The 23,505-nt window shown below is 38.5% G+C and overlaps 1 protein-coding gene across 23 annotated transcripts in view; it reads right to left on the bottom strand.

Annotated features, from left to right (window-relative positions):
• Gphn (gephyrin) overlaps nucleotides 1-23,505 on the bottom strand; it is a 467,448-nt gene that overhangs the window by 23,393 nt on the left and 420,550 nt on the right. For all 23 annotated transcript variants that reach the window (XM_006515899.4, XM_017315079.2, XM_006515903.4 and 20 more), the window contains one exon: nucleotides 6,486-6,573. In XM_006515899.4, the coding sequence (XP_006515962.1) occupies nucleotides 6,486-6,573 (88 nt within the window). The remainder of the gene's footprint in view (nucleotides 1-6,485; nucleotides 6,574-23,505) is intronic.

Genomic DNA, 23,505 nt, shown 5'->3' with positions numbered 1-23,505 from the left:
CTCACTAGCAGCCCTGGCTGTTATGAAACTTGCTATATAGACCAAGCTGGCCTGAAACTCACATAGATATGCCTGCCTCGCTTCCCAAGTGCTGGGTTAAAAGTGTGCAACACCATGTTCAGCTAAATCTTAGATTCTTAAGAATTATGAAAAAATGTTTATTTCATTAGCTTTTCAGTTAGTCTTTTATTCTTAGCTTCTTGATATTTTGTCATACCTCCTGCCCCAACACCACATTGGGGATTTGTGATTCCTTCCTTCTTTGCCCCTCCCAAAAGGTCTTGTTATCTATTTATGTAGCCGAGGCAGGCTTTGAATCCAAGATCCTCCCTCAGACCCTGTCATAGCATTTCCCCTGTGGAATTAGAGGCAGATACTACTAATCTCAGCAAATGTTTTCAAAAGCCTATTGTCAGGAATTCTGTGTGCCAGGCATGACCTTGAAACATACATACTATATATATATATATATATATATATACATATATATATATATATATATGTATATATATATATATATATGTGTGTGTGTGTGTGTGTGTGTATATATATATATATACATATACATACATATATATATATATATATACACACATATATACATATATGTTTTTACTAGATTACAACAACCCTCCACAAATAGATTAACAAAATAAATGCCACTAGGAGAGGCACTAAGAAGGCAGGCTAGAGAATTAGGAAAGGCCACTGTAGAAGAAGTAGTTATATATTTTAGCTATGCCCTGCAGAGTAAGAGGGATTCAGGCATGAAAAACGTTGAGGAAAGAGAGTGAATTATATCATTTTGAAAATAATTTTAAGGTAACTAAATAAACAAATAGAACTGATAGAAAGTTAACTAGTGAATAATCGTCAGATACTAATTTTTTATGTAAGATATAATAAATACTAAACCATTGATTCCTATAGTTTTAAGTGAACAAATTTTTAATAATGTAATTTGCTTATTTTTGCATGTTATGGAGAGCTTAAAACTTGAGAAGTGACTTTCATTTGCCTCGTTTTATATAAACAATGCCTAAACAAAGCCTTAAGTATAATTAAATTTTAATTAATTCAATAGTAATGAATTTACTTGTGGGATGTGTATATGTGTGTGTGTGTGTAGTGGGCATAGGTGTGGATGCTAAAGGGTGACTTTAGATATCTCCCTCAATTGCTCTCCACTGTTTAAGAGAGTTATGGTTAGGAGATAGGAGAAGAGGAGAGGAGGAGAGGAGGAAGGGGGAGGGGGAGAGGGGAAGAAAGCACGTGGGTATGAGTGTGTGATCACATGTATAAGTCAGAAGATAACTTGTGGGAATTGATTCTGTCTTTCCACTGAGTAAGTTCTGAGACCCACACTGGGTCAGTAGGCTTCAAAATAAGCCTTTTTACATGGTGAACCACTTCACTGGTCCATATCCACCTCAGTTTTTAAGTGAGGTTTATTACTGAACCTGGAACTCACTGATATGGGCTCCTATCTTCCTGTCCCCACTTCCATAGCTGCAGTTTCAGTGCATGCTTCTGGCACTTGGACTCGAGTTTCTGAATTCAGGTCCTCATGTCTGTGTTACAAGCACTTAACTGAATGAGCCCCTCCCCACCTACTGCATTTTAGATATTAATTAATGTTTTCCTACAATATGAAATTTATTTTCACATAATCTTCCTATTGGGTTTATACTTCTGATTAAAGAAGCACAACAAAGAACAAATATACCTTATGTATGACTGAGTGAAACCTGTCCCAAACTATTTATAAGCACAGTGAAAAAAAACTTATTTATTTATACTTTATGTGTATCAGTGTCTTTCCTGCATGTATATTTGTGCCTGTGAAGGCCAGAAGAGGGCATGAGACCTGTACAGGGGAACACCAGGGCCAGGAAGCTGGAGTGGGTGGGTTGGGGAGCAGGGCAGGGGGAGGGAATAGGGGACTTTGGGGATAGCATTTGAAATGCAAATGAAGAAAATATCTAATAAAAAATAAACTTCAAAAAGAAAAAGAAGGAGGAGGAGGAGGAGGAGGGAGAGGAGGAGGAGGAGGTATGAGACCCTCAACTATATAGCTACAGACATTGGTTACCTTGAAGGTACAGTGAGCCAAACCTGGATCTTCTAGAATAGCCAGTGCTCTAACATATACACAGATTCCACTCTAGCCCCTGTGTTCATTTTCAAGTTTTTTTTTCCTTGTTGTTGGTAGTGGTTTGAAAAATTAGGTAACATTTTAGCCTTCTAAAATCCAGACTTATTTAAGAGAAAGAAAATTCTTTTACATTTAAAATTATCTCCAGAGTTCCTAGAGGGCTTCTAGAAGACCACAGGTTGGCTTGTTTGATATGCTATTCTTTTAAAAGTTTCATGGGAGGAACTGCCATATCTGAGAAGAGATGCTCACTTGGCTCTAGGTTAGATTCCTACAGTAAACTGGTATTGATACACATATTGGAAACCAGGACTGTTAAGCCTTACACCAATTTGATTGGACTGATGAATGCCTAAGAGATTAGTCAAGCACACCTCTGGAAGGATTCACTAAGTGAGAAAATCGTGCTTTGACACTGAATACTATCACAAAGAACAAAAGGGAAAAGGGAGAAGACTTATCATGTGCGGGCCTCTCTCTGCTTCCTGGCCACCCTGATGTGAGCTGCTCTGTTCCATAAGGACCTCTTTGCCATGATGGACTGAAACCTCTGAAAACAACAGCTGTAATAGCCTTACTCTCTTACATTGTTTATATCAGATATTTTATGAAAATGATAAAAAGTGATTAACACTGTCTGATTTACATGAACTCTCTATCTAGAGATTTGACATATACAACTTTCACAATTTTACTACCAGAGAAAACATTCACCAGTACTCCTCAGAGTCTCAGGGTCACAGAGCTCCTGCTTTGCCCTAACAACCTAGGATCAGAAGTATATGCCATCACACCTGGCTGGTCAAACTTAGGAAGTCATCTCCCCAAAAGAGATTTCACACAGTTCTGACAACTTGCCAGACCACACTGCAGGAGAGCCTGGAACTAAATTCGTAACAGGTCAGTGATGGGTGGGTCCATACCTTGACCAGGACTGTTTAGTTATACATATATCTTGAGTTTAAACTTGAACTTCATGTCAGGATCCTGAAGATAGACTTGCAGTTAGGAGGTCACTAGACCTATTTACTATTCTCAGTGTGGTCAAGTTGTGTAAATTTCCTTTTTCTGCTTTACATCATTGCTTGTTTAAACTAGCCTACTGAAGAAAGTGACTGAGCCTTGATTGTTAAGGTTGCTGGGGCCCAAGGCTCTGACCCTAGCAATTCCAGTACATCTCTAGGAGATAATAAGGACAATGACCAAGTCCTGGGGTCCTGGGAATAGTTTGAGATATCCTTATCTTAAGATCTATTGTCTGGTGAATTAAAGTTCTAGTGTAAGAATCTTGAAACAGAGATAGTAGAATAAAGAAAACCAGTATGCTTAATTATATTGGTTTTGTTTTCTTCTAAATAAAACTCTAAGATAGATGATATCTTTGTTAGCACTAATAGATTAGATTCGGAAGTAATTCATCTTCTGCTGACTACATTTTCATCATAGGTGCCATGCCTGTGTGTACATATGGTTTTGCCTCTGTAGAGGTATAAGGGAAGACAAACATTATTAGGTTTGCCCAGCAGCACTATCCCACAATTAGCTCCTTAGAAACTAAGATAAATTCTGTATAAACAACCCCTGAAAATACATTTAAAGTTAAACAGTCCTGAATTTAGGGTATGCTTTTGTGATATTAAGAGCAATGTGATAATGAAAACATGCTGCAAATAATTTCTTATAGCGCTCCCACAGTACAGATTCCAAATGTAGTTTTTGGATTTCAGGAGATGTCTGTATTATGTGCTTTACCTGGTGCTAAAGGCTTCAAGGAAAGACTTACACAGCTAATTGTGTGTAGCAAGAATACCTATCCACACTATTAACACTTTCCTTCAAGCTATAATTTGAAATAACAGTCTTAGACTGAGATTCTTTTCTTTAATGGGTTTTGGAAACTAAAATTATGTTCTCAAAAAAAGAGTCTGAAATCAAAGTTGTGAATGAAAATGCAGGAATTTTCTGTTCAGGTTACTGAATTTGTTCTCAGAGACAAAAGAATTCATGAACCAGGGTCAGGTTGTAAGCTTAGACCATTTCATAACTAAAAGGGGCAGGGTCCAAGATCATGTATACAATTATGTATTATATATACTCTAGCTCCTAGAAAATATTAATTTAAAAACCAGGCATGGTAGCACATCTGTATCTCACTCTAGAGCAGAAAGACAGACGTTCAAGATCATCATTAGCTATATAACAAGTACAAGGGTAGCCTGGGCTACAGGAAACCTTGACTCAAAAAATAGAAGAAAATATGAATTTATTAAAACTGTTATGATGACATCATAATGTTAAAATTTAAGTCATTATTATGAGGTATGAGAAAATTTAGAAATAGGTAAAACATTTCTAAAATATCTTTGAGACAAGCCATAAATTTGATTTTATCAAGGAACATTTTACTTTAATAACATTATTCAATAGGTCTAATAATCATAAACTAACATTTCATTAAGACATATAAGCTTAGTGATACTATAATGCTAAAACTGAGATTTATATAAGATTAAGATAAACTATGTACCAAAGACTTTAGTCATATAAAGTCATACATGTATATATATTTTTTCATTGCAATTATCAATCATTTATGAGTTGCATAAAGAAGATGAAAGGAACTTCTTCTTTTGGTTCTTCTTGTTGGGAGCAGAGGCTGAAGGATATGGTGGGTGAGATGGTTGCCTCTGTGAGGTCATGTTCAAATTGAAGAAAGGTGGATCTTTATCTTGGGCATAAATATATAAAGGAAATCCCAATGTAAACGTGAAAAACATGTCTTCAAGTATGAGCAAAAAGCACTCTACAGTTTGTGAGATTTTCCAGGATGCTCCTGATGTAAACACCCTGACTAATTCCATGGCATCTTTTTTAGAAAGACCAGTGCTTTCTTTTTCTTTTTTTTCTTTTTTCTTTTTTTTTTTAATTTATTAGATATTTTCTTTATATACATTTCAAATGCTATCCTGAAAGTTCCCTATACCCTCCCCATGCCCTGCTCCCCTACCCACCCACTCCTGCTTCTTGGCCCTGGCATTCCCCTTTACTGGGGCATATAAAGTTTGTAATACCAAGGGGCCTCTCTTCCCAGTGATGGCCGATTAGGCCATCTTCTGCTACATATGCAGCTAGAGACACGAGCTCTGGGGTACTGGTTAGTTCATATTGTTGTTCCACCTATAGGATTGCAGATCCCTTCAGCTCCTTGGGTGCTTTCTTTAGCTTCTCCATTGGGGGCCCTATGTTCCATCTTATAGATGACTGTGAGCATCCACTTCTGTATTTGCCAGGCACTGGCATAGCCTCATACGAGACAGCTATAACAGGGTCCCTTCAGCAAACTCTTTCTGGCATATGCAATAGTGTCTGGGTTTGGTGGCTAATTATGGGATGGATCCCCAGGTGGGATAGTCTCTGGATAGTCCATCCTTTCGTCTTAGCTCCAAACTTTGCCTCTGTAACTCCTTTCATGGGTATTTTGTTCCCTATTTTAAGGAGGAATGAAGTATCCACCCATTGGTCTTCCCTTTTCTTGATTTTCTTGTGTTTTGCAAATTGTATCTTGGGTGTTCTATGTTTCTAGTGGGCTAATGTCCACTTATCAGTGAGTGCATATCTAATGACTCCTTTTGTGATTTGGTTACCTCACTAAGGATGATATCCTCCAGATACATTCATTTGTCCAAGAATTTAATAAATCCATTGTTTTTAATAGCTGAGTACCCCATTGTGTAAATGTACCACATTTTCTGTATCCATTCTTCTGTTGAGGGACATCTGGGTTCTTTTCAGCTTCTGGCTATTATAAATAAGGCTGCTATGAACATAGTAGACCAGTGCTTTCTGAAGCCTTCAAGCTTTTAGCTTTGTGGGATTCTGATAATGAATACTAGATGCCTACCTAGTCAACTTGACACAGCCTAGAATTACCTGTAAAAGGAGACTCAATTGTCTTTATTAGGTTGGTCTGTGGGTATTTCTGCAAGGGATGGTCTTAATTATGAAATGATGTAGGAGGGCCCAACCAAAAGGTGGTACTATTCTCTTGCTGGGTGGTCCTGGCTAGATAAGAAAGCTAGCTCAGCATGAGCCTGCGATCTAGCCAGCAAGCAGTGTTCCTTAATAGTTTCTGCTTCAAGTTCCTGCATTCACTCCCTTGAATGACAGACCTGGAGGTGTAAGTCAACAAGGTTTTTCCGTCTCTGTGTTGCTTTGGGTCAGAGTGTTTTACTGTAGAAGCAGAAATCAAATCAAAACACTACCAAACCACAATAGTTGATCAAAGGTAAAATCATCAAGTGACTAAGTTCCACGAGCCCATTTTTCATACCTTTTCCCCCATGGACACACCTCCTGACGTGATGATGACATCAGCACGGCTGATACCCTCATTCAAGGCATTGAGTAAGTCATCTGGGCTGGAATAATGAAGACAAGTATGTTAATACAGAAAGAAATAAACAGTGCTAACCGAAAACTACTTTATAAATGTTATTGGTTTACATTATTGTGAGCCTAATAATATGTTCTGTGTGAAGTGGGAATCAAATGGGTCTCTACAATTAAGAGTGTAAGTATTAATATGGAAAAAGAACCTTGTACAATGCTGAAGTAGTAGCTACTGACACTTTCACAGGGCTTTTTGTTCAAACAATGCAGTAGAGGAGACAGTGGGGTGCTGTAGGATGTCTGAAGTATTTTGGTTTGCCCACAGATATCCTATGCACGGAAAGTCACATGTCCTGGAAGTCCTGGGCATATAAGTATAGTTAGTAACCCTACGTGTTGACAGGACCACATAAGATTTTTTAGAGAAAGTCAGTGTGGTGATTTATGCTTATTTTATCGGCCTTCATGAAACTGAAGCGGGATGTTCACTGTTAAGTTTGAGGCCAGCTTGGGCTGCATAGTGAAATTCTGTCTCAGAAAACAAACCCAATGAACAAAGAATCTATAAAGCAAGTGACTTGGAGCCAGATCAGAATGGACTAAGGCCTGCTAGAGTGAAGGGCTTGGCAGAAATGATTGGACAGAATAAGAAAAAGAAGAAGGAGGAGGAGGAGGAGGAGGAGGAGAAGAAGAAGAAGAAGGAGGAGGAGGAGGAGGAGGAGGAGGAGGAGGAGGAGGAGAAGAAGGAAGAGAAGAAGGAGGAGAAGAAGGAGGAGAAGGAGGAGGAGAAGGAGGAGGAGAAGGAGGAGGAGAAGGAGGAGGAGGAGGAGGAAGAGGAGGAGGAGAAGGAGGAGGAGAAGGAGGAGGAGGAGGAGGAGAAGGAGGAGGAGAAGGAGGAAGAGGAAGAGGAGGAGGAAGAGGAGGAGGAGAAGGAGGAGGAGGAGGAGGAGAAGGAGAAGGAGGAGGAGAAGGAGGAGGAGGAGGAGGAGGAGAAGGAGAAGAAGAAGAAGAAGAAGAAGAAGAAGAAGAAGAAGAAGAAGAAGAAGAAGAAGAAGAAGAAGAAGAAAAAGAAGAAGAAGAAGAAGAAGAAGAAGAAGAAGAAGAAGATGATGATGATTTTGGAGGTTTCCTCAAGCTTGGAAATATGGAGTTTATCAAATAGGAAGTGGAAGGGGGAAACCCCAAGGACTATGAAGAGCCAATAGGAGCTTACTGGGAAAAGAAAGGATAGGAAAAAGAGAAGGCAGGTTGTATGAGCTATTGTGTAAGAGTAAAGGGACAGGATGAACCCCGGGGAGGGCAAGTAGGTACACGAGGCCCCTCCATGGTGTGTATCTGAGGTCTGGGGAGAAGAAGTACTTTATATCCAGCTCACACTCTCCTTTTCTGAGAACATCTTATTTGGAAGAGAGTAGTGTTTACTTTCTGTCCTTCATGGACATCTGACACAGACATCTGAGAAGAGGGTAAGCCTGGCTTCGCATTTTCTAGGTTTGGCTTAGTCTGTCTATAGCCTAGACCTTGTTCTTTCTGTAGAGTTCCATGAGGTAACACTATAACCTCCCCAGAGCTCCTTCTTTACTTAAGGTCACTTGAGTAAAAAGTTTTTGACTATAAAGATATCTTTTGGGTTGGAGAGATGGCTCAGCTGTTAAGAGCACTGACTGCTCTTTGAGAGGACACAGGTTCAATTCCCAGCAACCATATGTTGGCTCACAACCATCTGTAATGGGATCTGATGGCCTCTTCTGGTGTGTCTGAAGACAGCTGCAGTGTGCTCATATACATAAAAAATAAATAAATCTGTAAAAAAAAAAAAGAGATATCTTTTATAGTGACTGAATGTGTCTCCCCACTCTCTCGTCCATGAAGCTGGATATCTAGTCACCTTACTTAACTACTTGATAAGGGAAGGGGGTGGAAGGCTATTGATGCCAGATGGATTAAGTCTGCCTGAGCTTAAATCCTGGTGCTGTTACTTGTTGAATGTTAAGCCTTAGACAAGTTCCTAAACCTCTTTTGCCTCAGTTTTCCATCTGTAAAGTAAGGATAATAGAATTGTTACCACATTGAATGATACAATGTATGAAACTCTAGGAATTGTAAACAGAACATCTGTGTTTCTAGGAAAGGTTGTCATTTATCCAATAGTCTGGCAAAATATAATTTTTGGATGCCAGGTATTTCTTTCTTTAAAGTTCAGAAGTGGCCAGAGGTTGAGATTTATATCAATTTATAGAGTATATGTGAAAAGTCCAAAAGTCCAAAAAGCAGGTCATTTTCCTGCTTGCATTTCTTGGGTTGTTTGGACCTCAGAAGTAGCCTCCCAAGGAGAATCTATGAAAATAAAACCTTGGAAAGTGCTTTGTGGGAGGTTCTGCCTACCATTATAGGACACTTCAGTTAGATATACAAAAGTACTCATATGTTTACTGAAGGAAGAACCCATGGTAAAAACAAATCAAATCGACTGTAAAGTGAGTTTGAAAGTTAACCTGGTTAGGCAAATATGGAAGAGAGATTGTACTGAATTGAGGATTCTTTTTCATTTTGATTTAAGGAAAAGTATAGTAAATTATTTTGTTATGTGGTAGAAATAACACCTCACAATGTTATAGTTCAAATGAATATCAATAAAACATAATTTTGTGCTGATACAAGGAAACAGTTAATTTTACCAATCATGTCATTTATAACATGTTGGCTGTACAGGATTTTGAAACAAACCATCAATGACACACACATGATCATGGGACCAGTATTTGTAAGTGGACAGTCGTGGCTAACTGATGATTACAAAGGAGTATACTTTCCAATGGTTTTCCCTTATTCCTTTCATATTATACAGTAAAACTTTTTCCTATTTTCCTATTTACTATTTTTGTAAAAAATAAATAAATAAATAAATAAAACCAGACAAGAGAATAAAACAAAATAACACAAATAACAATAAAAGAATAAGGAAAAAAAACCTGTGTGATCACCTAATCACCAATGGTCCACATGAAAAATTAATTTGCAGAAGTAAATTCCAAGAGATTTTGTCCCAAATTCTTACTGTAATTCATCTCGTTTTGAAGAAAATGCTCAATGCTACTTTCCACCTTGTGGCTATCTATCTGAAGCCAAGCAAATAGAGCCAGGGAAAGACAATAAAGTTGTATAAATTATAATGAAAGTTAAGATGGAAGCAAAAAACATTCTGTTAATCATTTATGCAAGCTTTCTATTAAAGCAAAAAGAATAATAACATTTCAAGCATATGGAAGATAGGGCTTTCAGTTTTAAGCTAAAGTTCTATTTTATTGTTAATTATAAGGAAAATGCTCAAGAGATAAGAGACTGGAAATAACTGGCAATGTAAATAAGGAGAACTTCAGGCATGGGGACACCAGCAAAGTTAGAACAGCCAGAAAGGAGCAGGTGACAGTAAAAGCTGGTATAAAGCTGACATCATCTGTAACCAACGGCCTTATCGAACATTCTCGTTTTATCCAGGCTTGGCAACTGCCCGACCAAACCCTTTTACAAGGTAGGCACTCCATAAGTGTGCCAGATTAATCTTCATTTTAAATCAATCTCTCTAATAGCAACTTTGGGAATAAACAATTATAAAGATATTACAGTAAGTAATAGTTTCTGAGAATGGAAGAGAGCATACCATTTAATATTTTTATAATGATAAGTGGCACTTTCTTTGAGAGGAAACTAAGTAATGTGAAATAGGATTGTGCAGTCACATGTCTGAAAGACCATTATATAGAAGATGGAGGCAGTTTATTTTAGAAGAAACAGAGATTTGGCTTAGTATTATGGAAATAATATCCTGACTGTAATAATAATAACATAAGAAAAAATGTGCTGCCTCATAAAAAGGATTTTTCTTACTAAAATAATCAAACCAAAACCATGATGACTAGCTGTAAAAGATTTTCCTTAATATTCTCCATGAGTGAAAGACTGGCCTACATAACATTAAGGTGTGTCAGGGCACCCCTTTAATCCCAGCACTTGGGAAGCAGAGGCAGGTGAATCTCTTGAGTTAGAGGACAGCTTGATCTCAGAGATAGTTCCAGGACAGCCAGGGCTATACAAAGAAACTTTGTCTCAAAAAAACCTAAAACACAAACAAAGAAATAACTCCCCCCAAAACCAGCCCCCCAATATGCTGAGCCTATGAGAATATTGAAGATTATACAATGACTATTTTCTCTTATAATATGGAGCATAGAGGGAGAAAGTGTTTGAACTCTGCAATAAGAAACTATGTTATGGGTCATACTGTTCTTCCTCTCATTTTTTTTGGGAGATACACACATACATCAATACATATACATTCATTCATACATACACACATAATATGATAAAGAAAATGGATGCTTTTCAATTAACCAATGCATTCCTATCAAATTTTGATATAACTTAAAACATTTTTATTTGTATTTTGAACATACTTGTATGGTTCCCACTATATGCTAAAGTTGAAATGTTGTAACACATATATGTGTGTGTGTCTCCTTTTACACTGTATAAAGATGTGTCTCTCTCCTTTCTCATTTGCCTAAGGCACCTTTCTGTAGAAGCTTATTGTCAACTGCTCTGTGCTCGAGGCAGGTCACACATGTGCACCCACCCAAGAGCTATCTGGATTTGTGAATTAAACACACACCCACACACTCACACATACCAGTTAATTTTAATATGCCTGCCTTGACTAGCGTAATGATTGGGCACTTCTAGTCCTTTCTACGGATAGCAAACACTCCCTTCCAATATTTCAGAGGTAACATCTTTAAAATATATATTTTATCTCTGCCACCCCAAACCCAGTTGGGGAAGTGGCCACTAGGGCCACTTACCAGAATTCTTACATTGCTGGTGCATGCTACGCCCCTCTCCTCCTCCTCCCTCCTCTTCTTCTTCCCCTTACTCCTCCTCTTCCTCTTCTTCTTCGTCGCCCTCCTCCTTCTCCTCCCTCTTCCTCCTCCTCTCTTCCAAGATCAGGAATCCAAAAGTCCCACCTCTGCCTTTCCTGCTGGCATCTTTATTTACCAATTGGAGCAAACTGGAGTCAGGGTTCCTCAGTGTCTTACATGCAGACACTACACGTAAGCAGTTTTGAGGACCAAAATTAACATTATAACACAAGCAGCATTAGGCTAAACCCACTTCACCTTTCTGATTAGTTTAATGATGAGCCGAACGGCTAATAGCTAGTAGGAAATTCTGGGAAAGAATCGGGATCAAAGGATTTGCCAGGTGCCAGGACTAAGGAGAGGTGGCAAGCCAAATAGCAGAACTTAGGTTAGTACAAACTGGTAAATTTTAAGAGCTAGTTGGGAACAAGCCTAAGCTAAGGCTTAAAGCATTCATAATTAATAAAATGTCTCCATGTCATTACTTGGGTAGCTGGCAGGTCAAGACAGTCCATTGATGTGGTGTGTGTGTGTGTGTGTGTGTGTGTGTGTGTGTGTGTGTGTGTGTATGTGTATGTGCGTTCGTGAGCATGTTGAGTATGGAGACCTTAAGTTATGTACAATATCTCCTTCCATCACTCTCACTCTTTATATGGAGACAGGGTCTCTCAAACCCAGAGTTCCCTGATTGCCTCGCCCAGGTAGCTGACTTGCCCTGCAAAGAGCCTGTTAGGATTATGTGTCCCATGCCCTTTCAGCTTTACCTGGTTTCCGGAGCTAAGACTTCCAGTCCTCATATTTGTTTGGTAAGCACTTCAACCCTTGAGCCATCTCCTCTCACTTTCTGAGCATTAGAATCATTTACATATTTGACTTAAATGGAAAGAAAAAAAAAGAAATCTTTTCTTCAACCTAGAGCCATGACATTCATCTTTAGTTTCAGAGATGACCGATATCAATACCACTCTTTTTAAGTTCTAAATGTGTTGTTAAAAAAAGCACAAAAATCCAGTTTTCATTGACTTAGTTCTATCTTTAAAATAAGTGCTAATTATGATCATAATGTGCCTTTCTAAGCCTATATTATTTGCTATAATATCAATATAATCATTTAATCCCAAAGATATGATGGCGAGATTGATTTAAAGGCATAGGTGGAAAAAGGTGCAAGAGAACTAACTATATCTCAAAGTACATCTACCAGAGAATTAATGTGACTTTCTGAAAACTACTCAATTTTTGTGAAGGAAGAATATACAGTCCAAAGTATATGCCCTGGTTTTTCTGGCTGACCAACAGATGGTACCTGCTTCATTAAAATGCTTTTGCTTCTGAAAAGTTGTCTTTGCTAAAAATAATTATGATCCTGAGTAGCAAAAAAATATTTTTGCTTTACTATGAAGTCTGCTGTAAATTAAAGACGAACACAAAACCTTTAACCAAGTTTATGGTTTATAAATTCAAAGTGCTCAGAAAAGGAAAGGGGGTCCCCTGGGGGAGAGGAAGGGAGGTAAATATAGAAGAAAGTGGGATGAGGGTAAAGGTGACCAACTGGGTACAAGAGATCTGATGGGGAAATGGGGAAAAGGGAAAGAAGAGTAAAATAAAAATAAGAATGTCTGAAAGATCCACAAGGAACCATACTATTAACTATTTACCTAAAAACCCACCATACACACACACACACACACACACACACACACACACACACACACACACACACGTATTCTGTATATAAATATATAGCTTTAATGGGTTTTTCTCATCTGGGCTGATGATGTTTTCTCCAATAGACACAGACCATCTAGCAAAAAATGCTAATACCAGACATGACAAGCTCTCTTTTGAGTTGTTGGTTAGGGCTATCTAAAAGACTTCCAAAACAGCCTATTGCTGTTACCTTTTGTTCCCTCAAGAGGTGGAAGGTTCAGACCCTATTGCTGAAGAGACTAGGCACTTCAGAGACAAGGACCCAGAGACCCCTGAGTGGGAACTGATCTCAATGACTAGCTTTCCTGGTAGCTGAGGCATTATGTAATGTTACAAAGGAGGGAGGTAGCCAACAGTCCTAACTAGCTATGACACATATGAACCACATCAATGACCAGCATGGCATAATAACCCTAAGGGTGGAGTAGTGGCACACATGCCTTGACTGTAACCAAGAGCTTTCTAATTGGACTTAAAACCTACTCAACAATAGGCAAACCATGCCTTGTATTAGAAACCTAGCTGATTACTAGGAGATAGTGAAGTCAAGATATTGGAGGAGAACCTACAATTGTTAATTTACTAAACCATCATAATCCCTAACAACAATTTATAAATACTTGTCCTTATACCTACAAATAAATCTAGTCTTCATCCCTCATCAAGTAAACTTCTCTTTGCAGCAGATGGAGACCATTATAGAAAACCAAAACCAATCAAAACACAGAGTTGTGGCGCCTAGTCCCAAAGGATATATCTACACAATACTCTCACACTTAAGGCTCAGGAGATATTGAGGAAGGAGATGGGCAGAGACGTTAAGAGACAGAACACAAGATAGTTTGCTGTGAGGCTGTGTCTCTGAGTAATATCAGAAGCTGCACCCATCAAATCTCTTGCCAACGTGACTGGTCAAATGTGAGCTGAACTAGAATGACAGCAAGGAACATGCCAAAGGGAACGGGGAGAAGTCCACAAGGCCTCAGCCATACACAAAGAACTGCAGGCAACTGAGTAAAGCTGGGAGGGGAAGACGTGCCCGTCTCTAGGGAAGAGCACACAAACTGATTGTTCAGTACCTATCTAACAGTAAGCCTTGAAAACATACATGCAAGTAACATTATACACACTGAACAGGCTATATTTAGCAATATGTAAGTATCTACATTTATGCATGCGATTACACTTGATGAAAAAAGGCCATGAATTTGAAGGAGAACACAGCGGAGCTAGATTGGAGGGTTTGGAAGGAAGAAAGGAAAAAAGAAATGTTGAAATTATAATCTTGGCTTCCCTCCCTCAAATGTCAAAGTGCTCAGAAATCAAATACATTTTTATTTTAAAGTACTTAATATAAAAACAACATCTGCTAATTAGGTTTTTGTTTTAAGATGAATGAAGATGGAAGATTGTGGGAAGTCCTAGGTCTTGTGGATTGAAGAATAAATGCAGTTAATAAATACCCAAACAACAAAAGCAGCTTGGGGGCATTTACTAATTTCTTTAAAGAACAAGGATAACTACAAGCATTTGCTGGGCACTAGTTCATATCCAGCATAACACTTGTGCTATGCATGGCTGTTACTTCCCCCTACTTCAGTTCCACAAGGCATTTTGACACTATGCAGTTATAAAGAGAAAAGAAAACAAGGCCAAGTTATGAAGCCAATAAGTTAGTGCAGACAACATTAAAAAAAAAAAAAAGAAAAAAAGAAAATACTAGGTGTGGAGTTGCATGCCTCTGCTGTTTGGAGACATCTAGGTGGATCACTGTGAGTTTGAGGTAGCCTAGTCTACACAGGGAGATTCAGCCCGGCCACAGCTATACAGTAAGACCTTTTAAAAAAATTAAGAAAAAAATAGTGATATATTATTGACTAAAGTCATATATCAATTAAAATGAGTATATGTATATGAAATATATGAGTGAAACATAATAATCAGAACTGAGTTCCGATTATGTGGGTCGTTAGGAAAGTTTGTGAGGTTAGTGTAGTGTCAGGTCCAAAAGAAAGAGGACAAATAATCATCTATTGGATGGAACACAGGGCCCCCAATGGAGGAGCTGGAGAAAGTACCCAAGGAGCTGAAGGGGTCTGCAACCCTATAGGAGGAACAACAATATGAACTAACCAGTACCCCCAGAGCTGTTTCTCTAGCTGCATATGTAGCGGAGGATGGCCTAGTTGGCCATCAATGGGAGGAGAGGCCCTTGGTCTTGTGAAGATCATATGCCCCAGTACAGGGGAATGTCAGGGCCAGGAAGCAGGAGTGGGTGGGTTGGGGAGCAGTTGGGGGGGAGGTAGGGGGTGGTGGTGGGGTGGGGGAGAGGAAACTAGGAAAGGGGATAGCATATGAAATGTAAATGAAGAAAATATCTAATTAAAAAAGAAAGAAAGAGAGAGAGAGAGAGGGAGAGAGAAAGAAAGAAAGAAAGAAAGAAAGAAAGAAAAGAAAAGAAAGAGAACAAATGGCTTCCTGTGGTGCCTATTAGCATACCAAAGCTCATGCTAGCTTCCAGGCTCTCTCAGCTTCTCAGAGTCCAGGCTGCCTTCCTGGCTCTTCTTACCCTGCCTATCTCCATCATCAGCATTCTTTCCTCCAGCTTCTCATTCCCATATAACTCTGCCATTTCAGCCATTTGTTCTTTGCTGTCTGTCTGTCTGCTTCTTTTGGTCCTCCTCTTGCTCTCCATCTCCTTCTTCTCTCTTGGCCTGGTCTTATCTGCTGGCCATGTTTAGTTTACTGCTTTTACTTCCTCATCTGGACCCTTCCAGACACTTCTGGCTGTACTTGACTTATATCTACAATAAAAACCTTCCTGTCAACCATACCTTGGAGCCGTCATGTCTTCACTTTATACAGGTAGGAAATTTCTACTGGTATGGTACTATTTAGAGATAACTACTTGAAGAAACAAAACATCAAGGTTTAAGGATTCAGAAAGGCAACTGTAATAGCCACTAAAGAAGTCTTCCATGAAACTCAAGAAAAATGAAGACTGAAGTGTGGACACTATGCCCCTCCTTAGAATTGGGAACAAAACACCCATGGAAGGAGTTACAGAGATAAAGTTTGGAGCTGAGATGAAAGGATGGACCATGTAGAGACTGCCATATCCAGGGATCCACCCCATATTCAGCATCCAAACGCTGACACCATTGCATACACTAGCAAGATTTTATCGAAAGGACCCAGATGTAGCTGTCTCTTGTGAGACTATGCCGGGGCCTATCAAACACAGAAGTGGATGCTCACAGTCAGCTAATGGATGGATCACAGGGCTCCCAATGGAGGAGCTAGAGAAAGTACCCAAGGAGCTAAAGGGATCTGCAACCCTATAGGTTGAACAACATTATGAACTAACCAGTACCCCGGAGCTCTTGACTCTAGCTGCATATGTATCAAAAGATGGCCTAGTCGGCCATCACTGGAAAGAGAGGCCCATTGGACACGCAAACTTTATATGCCCCAGTACAGGGAATGCCAGGGCTAAAAAGGGGGAGTGGGTGGGTAGGGGAGTGGGGGTGGGTGGGTATGGGGGACTTTTTGTATAGCATTGGAAATGTAAATGAGCTAAATACCTAATAAAAAATGGAAAAAAAAAAGCATCATAAATTACGTTGGAAAAAGCCCTCAATTTTTATTTTCTAAAAGATTTTTTTTAACCATTGAAATAGCTAAGCCTGAAATTTTATCCATTTTTCAACTTGGATAAAAGATAAGACTGTGAACTATAATTGGAAAGAAAATAGATCATAAATCAATATTTTAAAGTTAATATATATACACATATGTTTCCAGATTCTCTTTATTAAGTTGTTTTCATAATCTGTAAAAGAAAGGGGAATGGGGGAATGGTGTAACTGCATTTTAATTTAAACAATAAATCATTAATCAAAAAAAAAAGAATGAGAAGATTATCTTTTAATTAGATTCATGTTCATTAAAGTATGAAGAATTCTTTGTTAATGAGAAAAATAGTTTTTAATATATGAGAAACATTCTTTTGATCAAAATTTAAAACTATATTTTGAGCAGAAGAGTTCACTTAATAAGAAGTAGGCAATTTATAAATAACCAATTAAAGTGAAATCTAACTCTCCTAGTTGATTAAAAAAGCCCCACTTTAAGAGCATTAGGGAAGCACTAAGAAGTTAAACCTGCTTGGCTCACAAATTGGAAGCTGTGAGGCATCAATGTACTAGTTAGTCTATCTTGATAATTTTTGCGAAATGTGCCAATTTTTTAAGAAACCAATTTGCTGTCTCAGTACTTATTAATCTTCTACTTTGTGCTTTAATGTGAAGAGGCAGCTTTACAAATTGGCAGCTGCAAGGCTGAAATCCAAATCCAAAGCCAAGTAACTCAGCAGGATTTGAGTGGGGATGGCTTCTAAGAAGTCTTCTTTTCCAGAACTGGGGGAGGCGGGGGGGGGCATTTTACTTAATTACAGGAAGGAATTCAAGTCTTGAAATGTTACAAGGTCCAAGTCAGTACTTGAGAAGCTATGTTACTGAGTTGTGTCTTAAGCTGAGGTACAAACAGTATAATAGTTAAAAACAGTTTTTGGAATAAAATGAACCCAATTAATACTGAACTTTATATTTTTAAATTAAAAGTGATTTTATTTTATGTGTTTGAGTGTTTTGCTTGTGTGTGTATGTGCACTACGGGTGGTGTCTGAGATGTCAGGAGAGAGCTTTGGATCCCCTGGGATTAGAGTTATAGATTGCCATAAGCTGCCATGTGGGTGATAGGAACCAAAGCTGGGTCCTCATAACAAGTTCTCTTAACAACTGAGCCAATTCTGCAGCCTTGAACGTAATTTAATTAAATTAAGGTTGATGGGAAGTGAAGACAGTATAGGAAAAGATGGCTGTCCAGTCCAATTGCTGCGGACACCGTGACTATCAACACATACTCTGTCCTATTAACCAAGAAGCTTACTGTTATTTGTTGGGAAAGTACACATTGACTCAATGTAACAAATTCTTTACCTACTATGTTTAGGCTATACATGAAAGCAACTTTATGAGGAAACTAGAAAGAAAATATAAAAGTTGAAACTCACATATGCCCAGATGACCAATATTTTAACTAAGTGTTGGCTACAACTCTGTATTTCCTGGCATGAATGGCACCCAGTAACTCATGCTGTCTAGTCGTACAAACAGGCTGGTTACTGAGACAGATGGTTCTCATTTGTTTTGTATAAGCTTGACTAGTTTCATATTCAAGGAAGGGAAGACAGGTTTTGGGAGCCAATGTTGTTACTGAATGAGGACCGAAAGCCATAGGAAGGGAGGGCATTGGAAAACTTGTATTAGGAGAATGAACATAGGAAGAAAAGCTTCAAAAGCCAAGAAAGCATAGATTACAAATGGCAGGATATAAAACTGCTAAAGAGGCATAACAACTGTTTGTTTATTTATTTATTGTTTTTCTTTGAGATAGGTGTTTCTGTGTATCCATAGCTGTCCTGGAACTTTGTAAACCAGGCTCACCTCAAATTTAGAGATATGCCTGCCTCCAGTTAGAGATTAAAGTCCACTGCCTGGCTAAACAGACTATTTAAAAAAAGTGTTGTTCAAGTGAAGATGAATCAACACTAATAACAGTGGTACTATTGCATGCTATGTGACAGTCTTTACCATTTCTCTTGATTTCTTTCTTTTTAATTCTATTTTTGAAATCTGAGTTTAATATCTGAAATGTTTGGAAGTGTTTTTATTATTAGCCTGTAACTCCTCAGTGCTAAGGTCTCCCTTTTGTATTTCAATGACTTACTTAAAACTCACAGTTGGATGCATGGAATTTACTGCATAGTGCATGGATCAGTAGCTTGGAGTAAACATACAAGTTTGTTAGTGTTAGGTCCAAAAGGATCAATACTCCCCCAAATTCTGGTGCTCTTTCCCCTCTACCAAAGGAGCCAAGGGACAAATGGCTATCAGTGGTGCCTATTAGCATACCAAAGCATATGCTGGCCTCAAGGTATCTAGTTCTTCTCACCTCTGCCCTTTCCCTAAACTTCTCCAGCCCCACCCTCAGCTTCTCATTCTTTTTTTTTTAAAAATTTTTATTAGGTATTTTCCTCATTTACATTTCCAATGCTATCCCAAAAGTCCCCCATACCCTCCCCCCCACTCTCCTACCCACCCACTTCCACTTCTTGGCCCTGGCGTTCCCCTGTACTGAGGCATATAAAGTTTGCAAGACCAATGGGCCTCTCTTTCCACTGATGGCTGACTAGACCATCTTTTGATACATATGCAGCTAGAGACACGAGCTTGGGGGTGGGGTGGGGGGGTAACTGGTTAGTTCATATGCACTTTCTCCTCCCTCTTTTGTCTTCCTCTCTTATTCCTTTCTCTTCCCTCCCTCTCCCCCCTTTCTTGGCTGTTTCTCTTCTCTTGCTCACTCCCTGTCTGCCATGGCCAAGACTGGTCTGTTAGTTGTGTTCAGTCTACTTTCTCTCCCAGCTCTGTGCTCTTCAAGATGCCCCTAGCTATTCTCTCTCTCTCTCTCTCTCTCTCTCTCTCTCTCTCTCTCTCTCTCTAATTAAAACTTTCCCCTCAACCATACCTTGGGGCAGTCACACCATCACTTTTTACAGTTAGAAAGGTGAAGTCTTAGCCCACTTCAGCTGATTCATAAGTGGGGTTTTCATTAAAACCAGGTAGCTTATGTTCAGATACAATGAATGTTTCCTGCTGACTAAACAATGAGTAAGCTGTATCACTCTTAAGTCCAGTCTCCTTCAGCCATTAGCCTATCTGAAACACTGCAGTCAAATTATTTTTCTAAATAATGACTTACTATACCACTTCTGCTTTTTAAAAAAAGCTTCAAATTCAACTGGTATGGGCAAGTCTAACCCCAAATATGTGCCAAATTTATGTGTATTCTTTCTGCCCCAATCTTTTGTTCTAATTAGTCTAGCCTAATATTGCAAAATTTATGCTTTCTATTTGGATTAACCTATCATCTTTTTCTATCCAAATGCTACTAATTCTTCAAATTTCTGGACTTTATAAATTTGTTCTAACCATTTAAGCTTAGAGTTGCTAAAGCTTTTCTGATATATTTTCATCACATTTTCAAAATTATAGCAAAGATATTTAGATTCCATTTCTGCCTCTTCACTAACTAGCTTTATAATGTTAGAGGAATTCATTAACATTGCTGGGTTTCAAAATTAGACCTTTTTTTAAGGAAAGAAAGGAGACAAACCAAATCCCTAGAAACTCCAACACATTGTGTTCCTTATAGTGTGTGCAAATATAGAGAATATATTTCAATGTAGACTTATTATTTCTAGAACACTTAACAATACAGTTAACTTTCAGGTATTTGAAGCCTTCCTCTTATAATTCTCACTGACTTATGAACTCACTTTCTTCTTTTAAACAAAAAGTACACAAGACATAGGCAAATGTTATAGGCTGCAGAAATGGACCCACAGTTAAAAGCATTGGCTGTTCTTTCAGAGGATCCAGGTTTGGTTCCTAGCACCCACAAGACAGCTTACAACTGCCGATAACTTCAGCCCTAGGGATCCAATGTCCTCTTTGGCCTCCACAGCACTAGGCACACATGCTGTATAGATAGATATACATGCAGGCAAAATGCCCACACAGACATTAAACAAACAAACAAACAAATGGCTGGTAAACTTTAGCTTAAATCAGTTTAAACAGTTATAACACTTACTCTTCTAGTTTTATATTGACTGAAAAAACCATGGTAAATGATAAGAACAAGAGCTATAAAGTATAATCATACAGAAACTAAAAGCCACACTCAGGACTTTTCAGAGGACAAGAATCTACGGATCACTTTCTACCCTTATCTGTCAGAGCTCAGCCTGGCTCGGTGCTTGAAAACATTCCTGAGCTGTTTCTCACCCAGAGTTCCTCCCATGACTACTTGTTTCCTTGTAGAGGTTCTCACAGAGCCTTCTGTATAACAATATTTGCTTTCACTAGAAAAGGGAATGCATAGCAAAAAGAATGAAGAGGCAACCTACACAGAATATCAATTGCTGGACAGTGATGTACCTTGTTTCCCTTGCTAAATTCCTAGTACAGATTTTCATTAGAAAAGCAGTCCATTCTTTCCTCCCACACTCCACCTCTGAGTTCTAAACCATTCATCTCAGCTCCTTTAATACAGCACTCTAAGACTGAAAAAGCCTATATTAGCAACACTCAAACAACAACCCTGTTCTCAGTTTTATATAAGGTATTGCTACCAAATAAAAGGGTATACACTAGAAAGTGGCACATTTCTCTGAATTGCCCACTATCCTGGTTTTATAGTTTGTTGTTCAGTATGCTTTGAGGTTAAATTTAAAACCAACACTACAACATCATCAGGAAACATCTATCACACATTAATTAAGAACTTTACAGCTGTATTAGATCATAGGGTCCTCTTCCATCTCAGTCTCCCCCACTCTCTCAGCTCTCTCTGGGGCAGAGAGTTGCTGTGCTCTTGCACTCTCCCTTCTTGCAGCTGGAAACACCCTTGAATTATAGCTTTACTTTCAGTGCCTTGTGACTTCTGGCACGTAGGCTAGGTTACCATGGTATGGAACTTTATCCTCCCACCCTGAAATTCCCTTCCTTCCTGAGTTTGAAAGGCATGAAAGGTCTGTGTCCCTCAAGGGCCTTGATGTTATCTCTTCTAATTGCCCTCCCACTTCAGGATCTCATCACTCATGAGTCTGTAAGTCTCTTAACAAAGGACAATTCAGTCCTTTTCCACAAACCTGCTTTTTAAAAAAGTTATATCTATTAGTACACTAACTCAAGAGTACTTTAAAGGTGTTTTGCTTTTGTAGTAAGATAATGTCAGTAATACAGTCTATCAAATACCTATGTACCTTAAAAAAGAAAAAAGAAAAAAAAAACAAGAAAAAAAAAATAAAGATTCTTCCCAAACCAAACCAAACCAACCAAACAAACCAACAAAAAAACCCAAAACAAACCTGGCTGTAGTGGCCAAGACCCTTGGTAATTAGAAGTTTGTCTGTGCTACATAACACGCATGTACACACATGCATGCATGCACATTACATACCCCATGGAAAATATCAAACCAAACCAACATGGAAAGTGAAGAATAGAAGTAAAAATACATAGAATTATGGGTCAGAACAGTGCAATTTAGGGCTAGGATATATAATAATATGAATAATAACTAAAAAGCTCCCTTACCCTTCCATGTCATAAAGAGTTCATAAATGTAATTGAAGGCAGGGCCAGCACCACTGTTTGGTGGGAACTAAGACGTTTTATGCTGAGTTTGTTTCTTGCTTATTTTATCCTTGTGGTTTTAAACTCTTAAGTCCATCCTACCTCCTCTCGGAAGTGTGTGTGTGTGTGTTCTTTAAAGTTGTAGCTATGTCCTGGTTTTAGGTGCTTAAAATTTATATTAAAAGACAGATTACTGATTAGGTCCAAATTCAAAGAACTAGATATCTTTCTCCTGCTGTGAAGCTCTTCCCACTTTCGTTCTAGGAGGTGGCCTCTGACTAGGTGACATGCATAGTGATCGTCAGCTTCTTTAAACAGCCAGGTGAACATATGAGTAAGAATTTTTAAAAGGAATGAAGTTTAAAGACACATCAAATAATCTCAGGAAAGAAGAAATTTAAGAAGCTACCCATATAATATTAATGTTCAAGATTTGGCCTGCGACCATTTCCCATCTAGGATGGGTTAATAATGTTAGTAGAACATACCTTGTGAACTGAGATCAGAGCCTTTCTAAAGCACTCATCATTAAGGAAGGGTCAATGCATAATGAGCTTTCTACAGTGGTAAAGAAAATAAGGGAGATACAGGTGACAGATATATGGTATCTATCACTCCAGTGGATCTTGTTTTATTTTTACTAGGTTGATGTTTAATTATTACAAGTAGTGACACTTCTAGAGAACAGAAATTTGTATCATATGAAAAGGGCTAAGTAGCAGTGTTGCTTAGCAGTGGGATGCTCAGAAAACAGAGACTTTTTTTTTTTTTTTAAATGATGAGACATACCATTGGCAACTGAAAGAAACATTTGGAGAATTTACTAAAGATCTGAACTGACTTGGTAGTTAGGGAGCAATGTGCTCTTAACTATGAGCAGGTATAGTTAACACACCTCTTTTGCACTTAAATAGGTGAAGCTGGAAGAAGTTTGGGTTGTACAATGATATAAAATTAAGCCCATGGAAAACAACTGTGCTTAGATGTCAGAGAATCAGGTGATACTAGTTTTGATAGTTTTTCCTAGGCCTCGTATCTGTTTTCCCAATGTCTTTCTTGAAATCAAAGTGTG

The sequence above is a fragment of the Mus musculus genome, chromosome 12, assembly GCF_000001635.26.
Source record: "Mus musculus strain C57BL/6J chromosome 12, GRCm38.p6 C57BL/6J".
Lineage (NCBI taxonomy): Eukaryota > Metazoa > Chordata > Mammalia > Rodentia > Muridae > Mus > Mus musculus.
The sequence above is the reverse complement of the archived record's forward strand: the minus strand, read 5'-3'. Positions and strand labels throughout refer to the sequence as shown.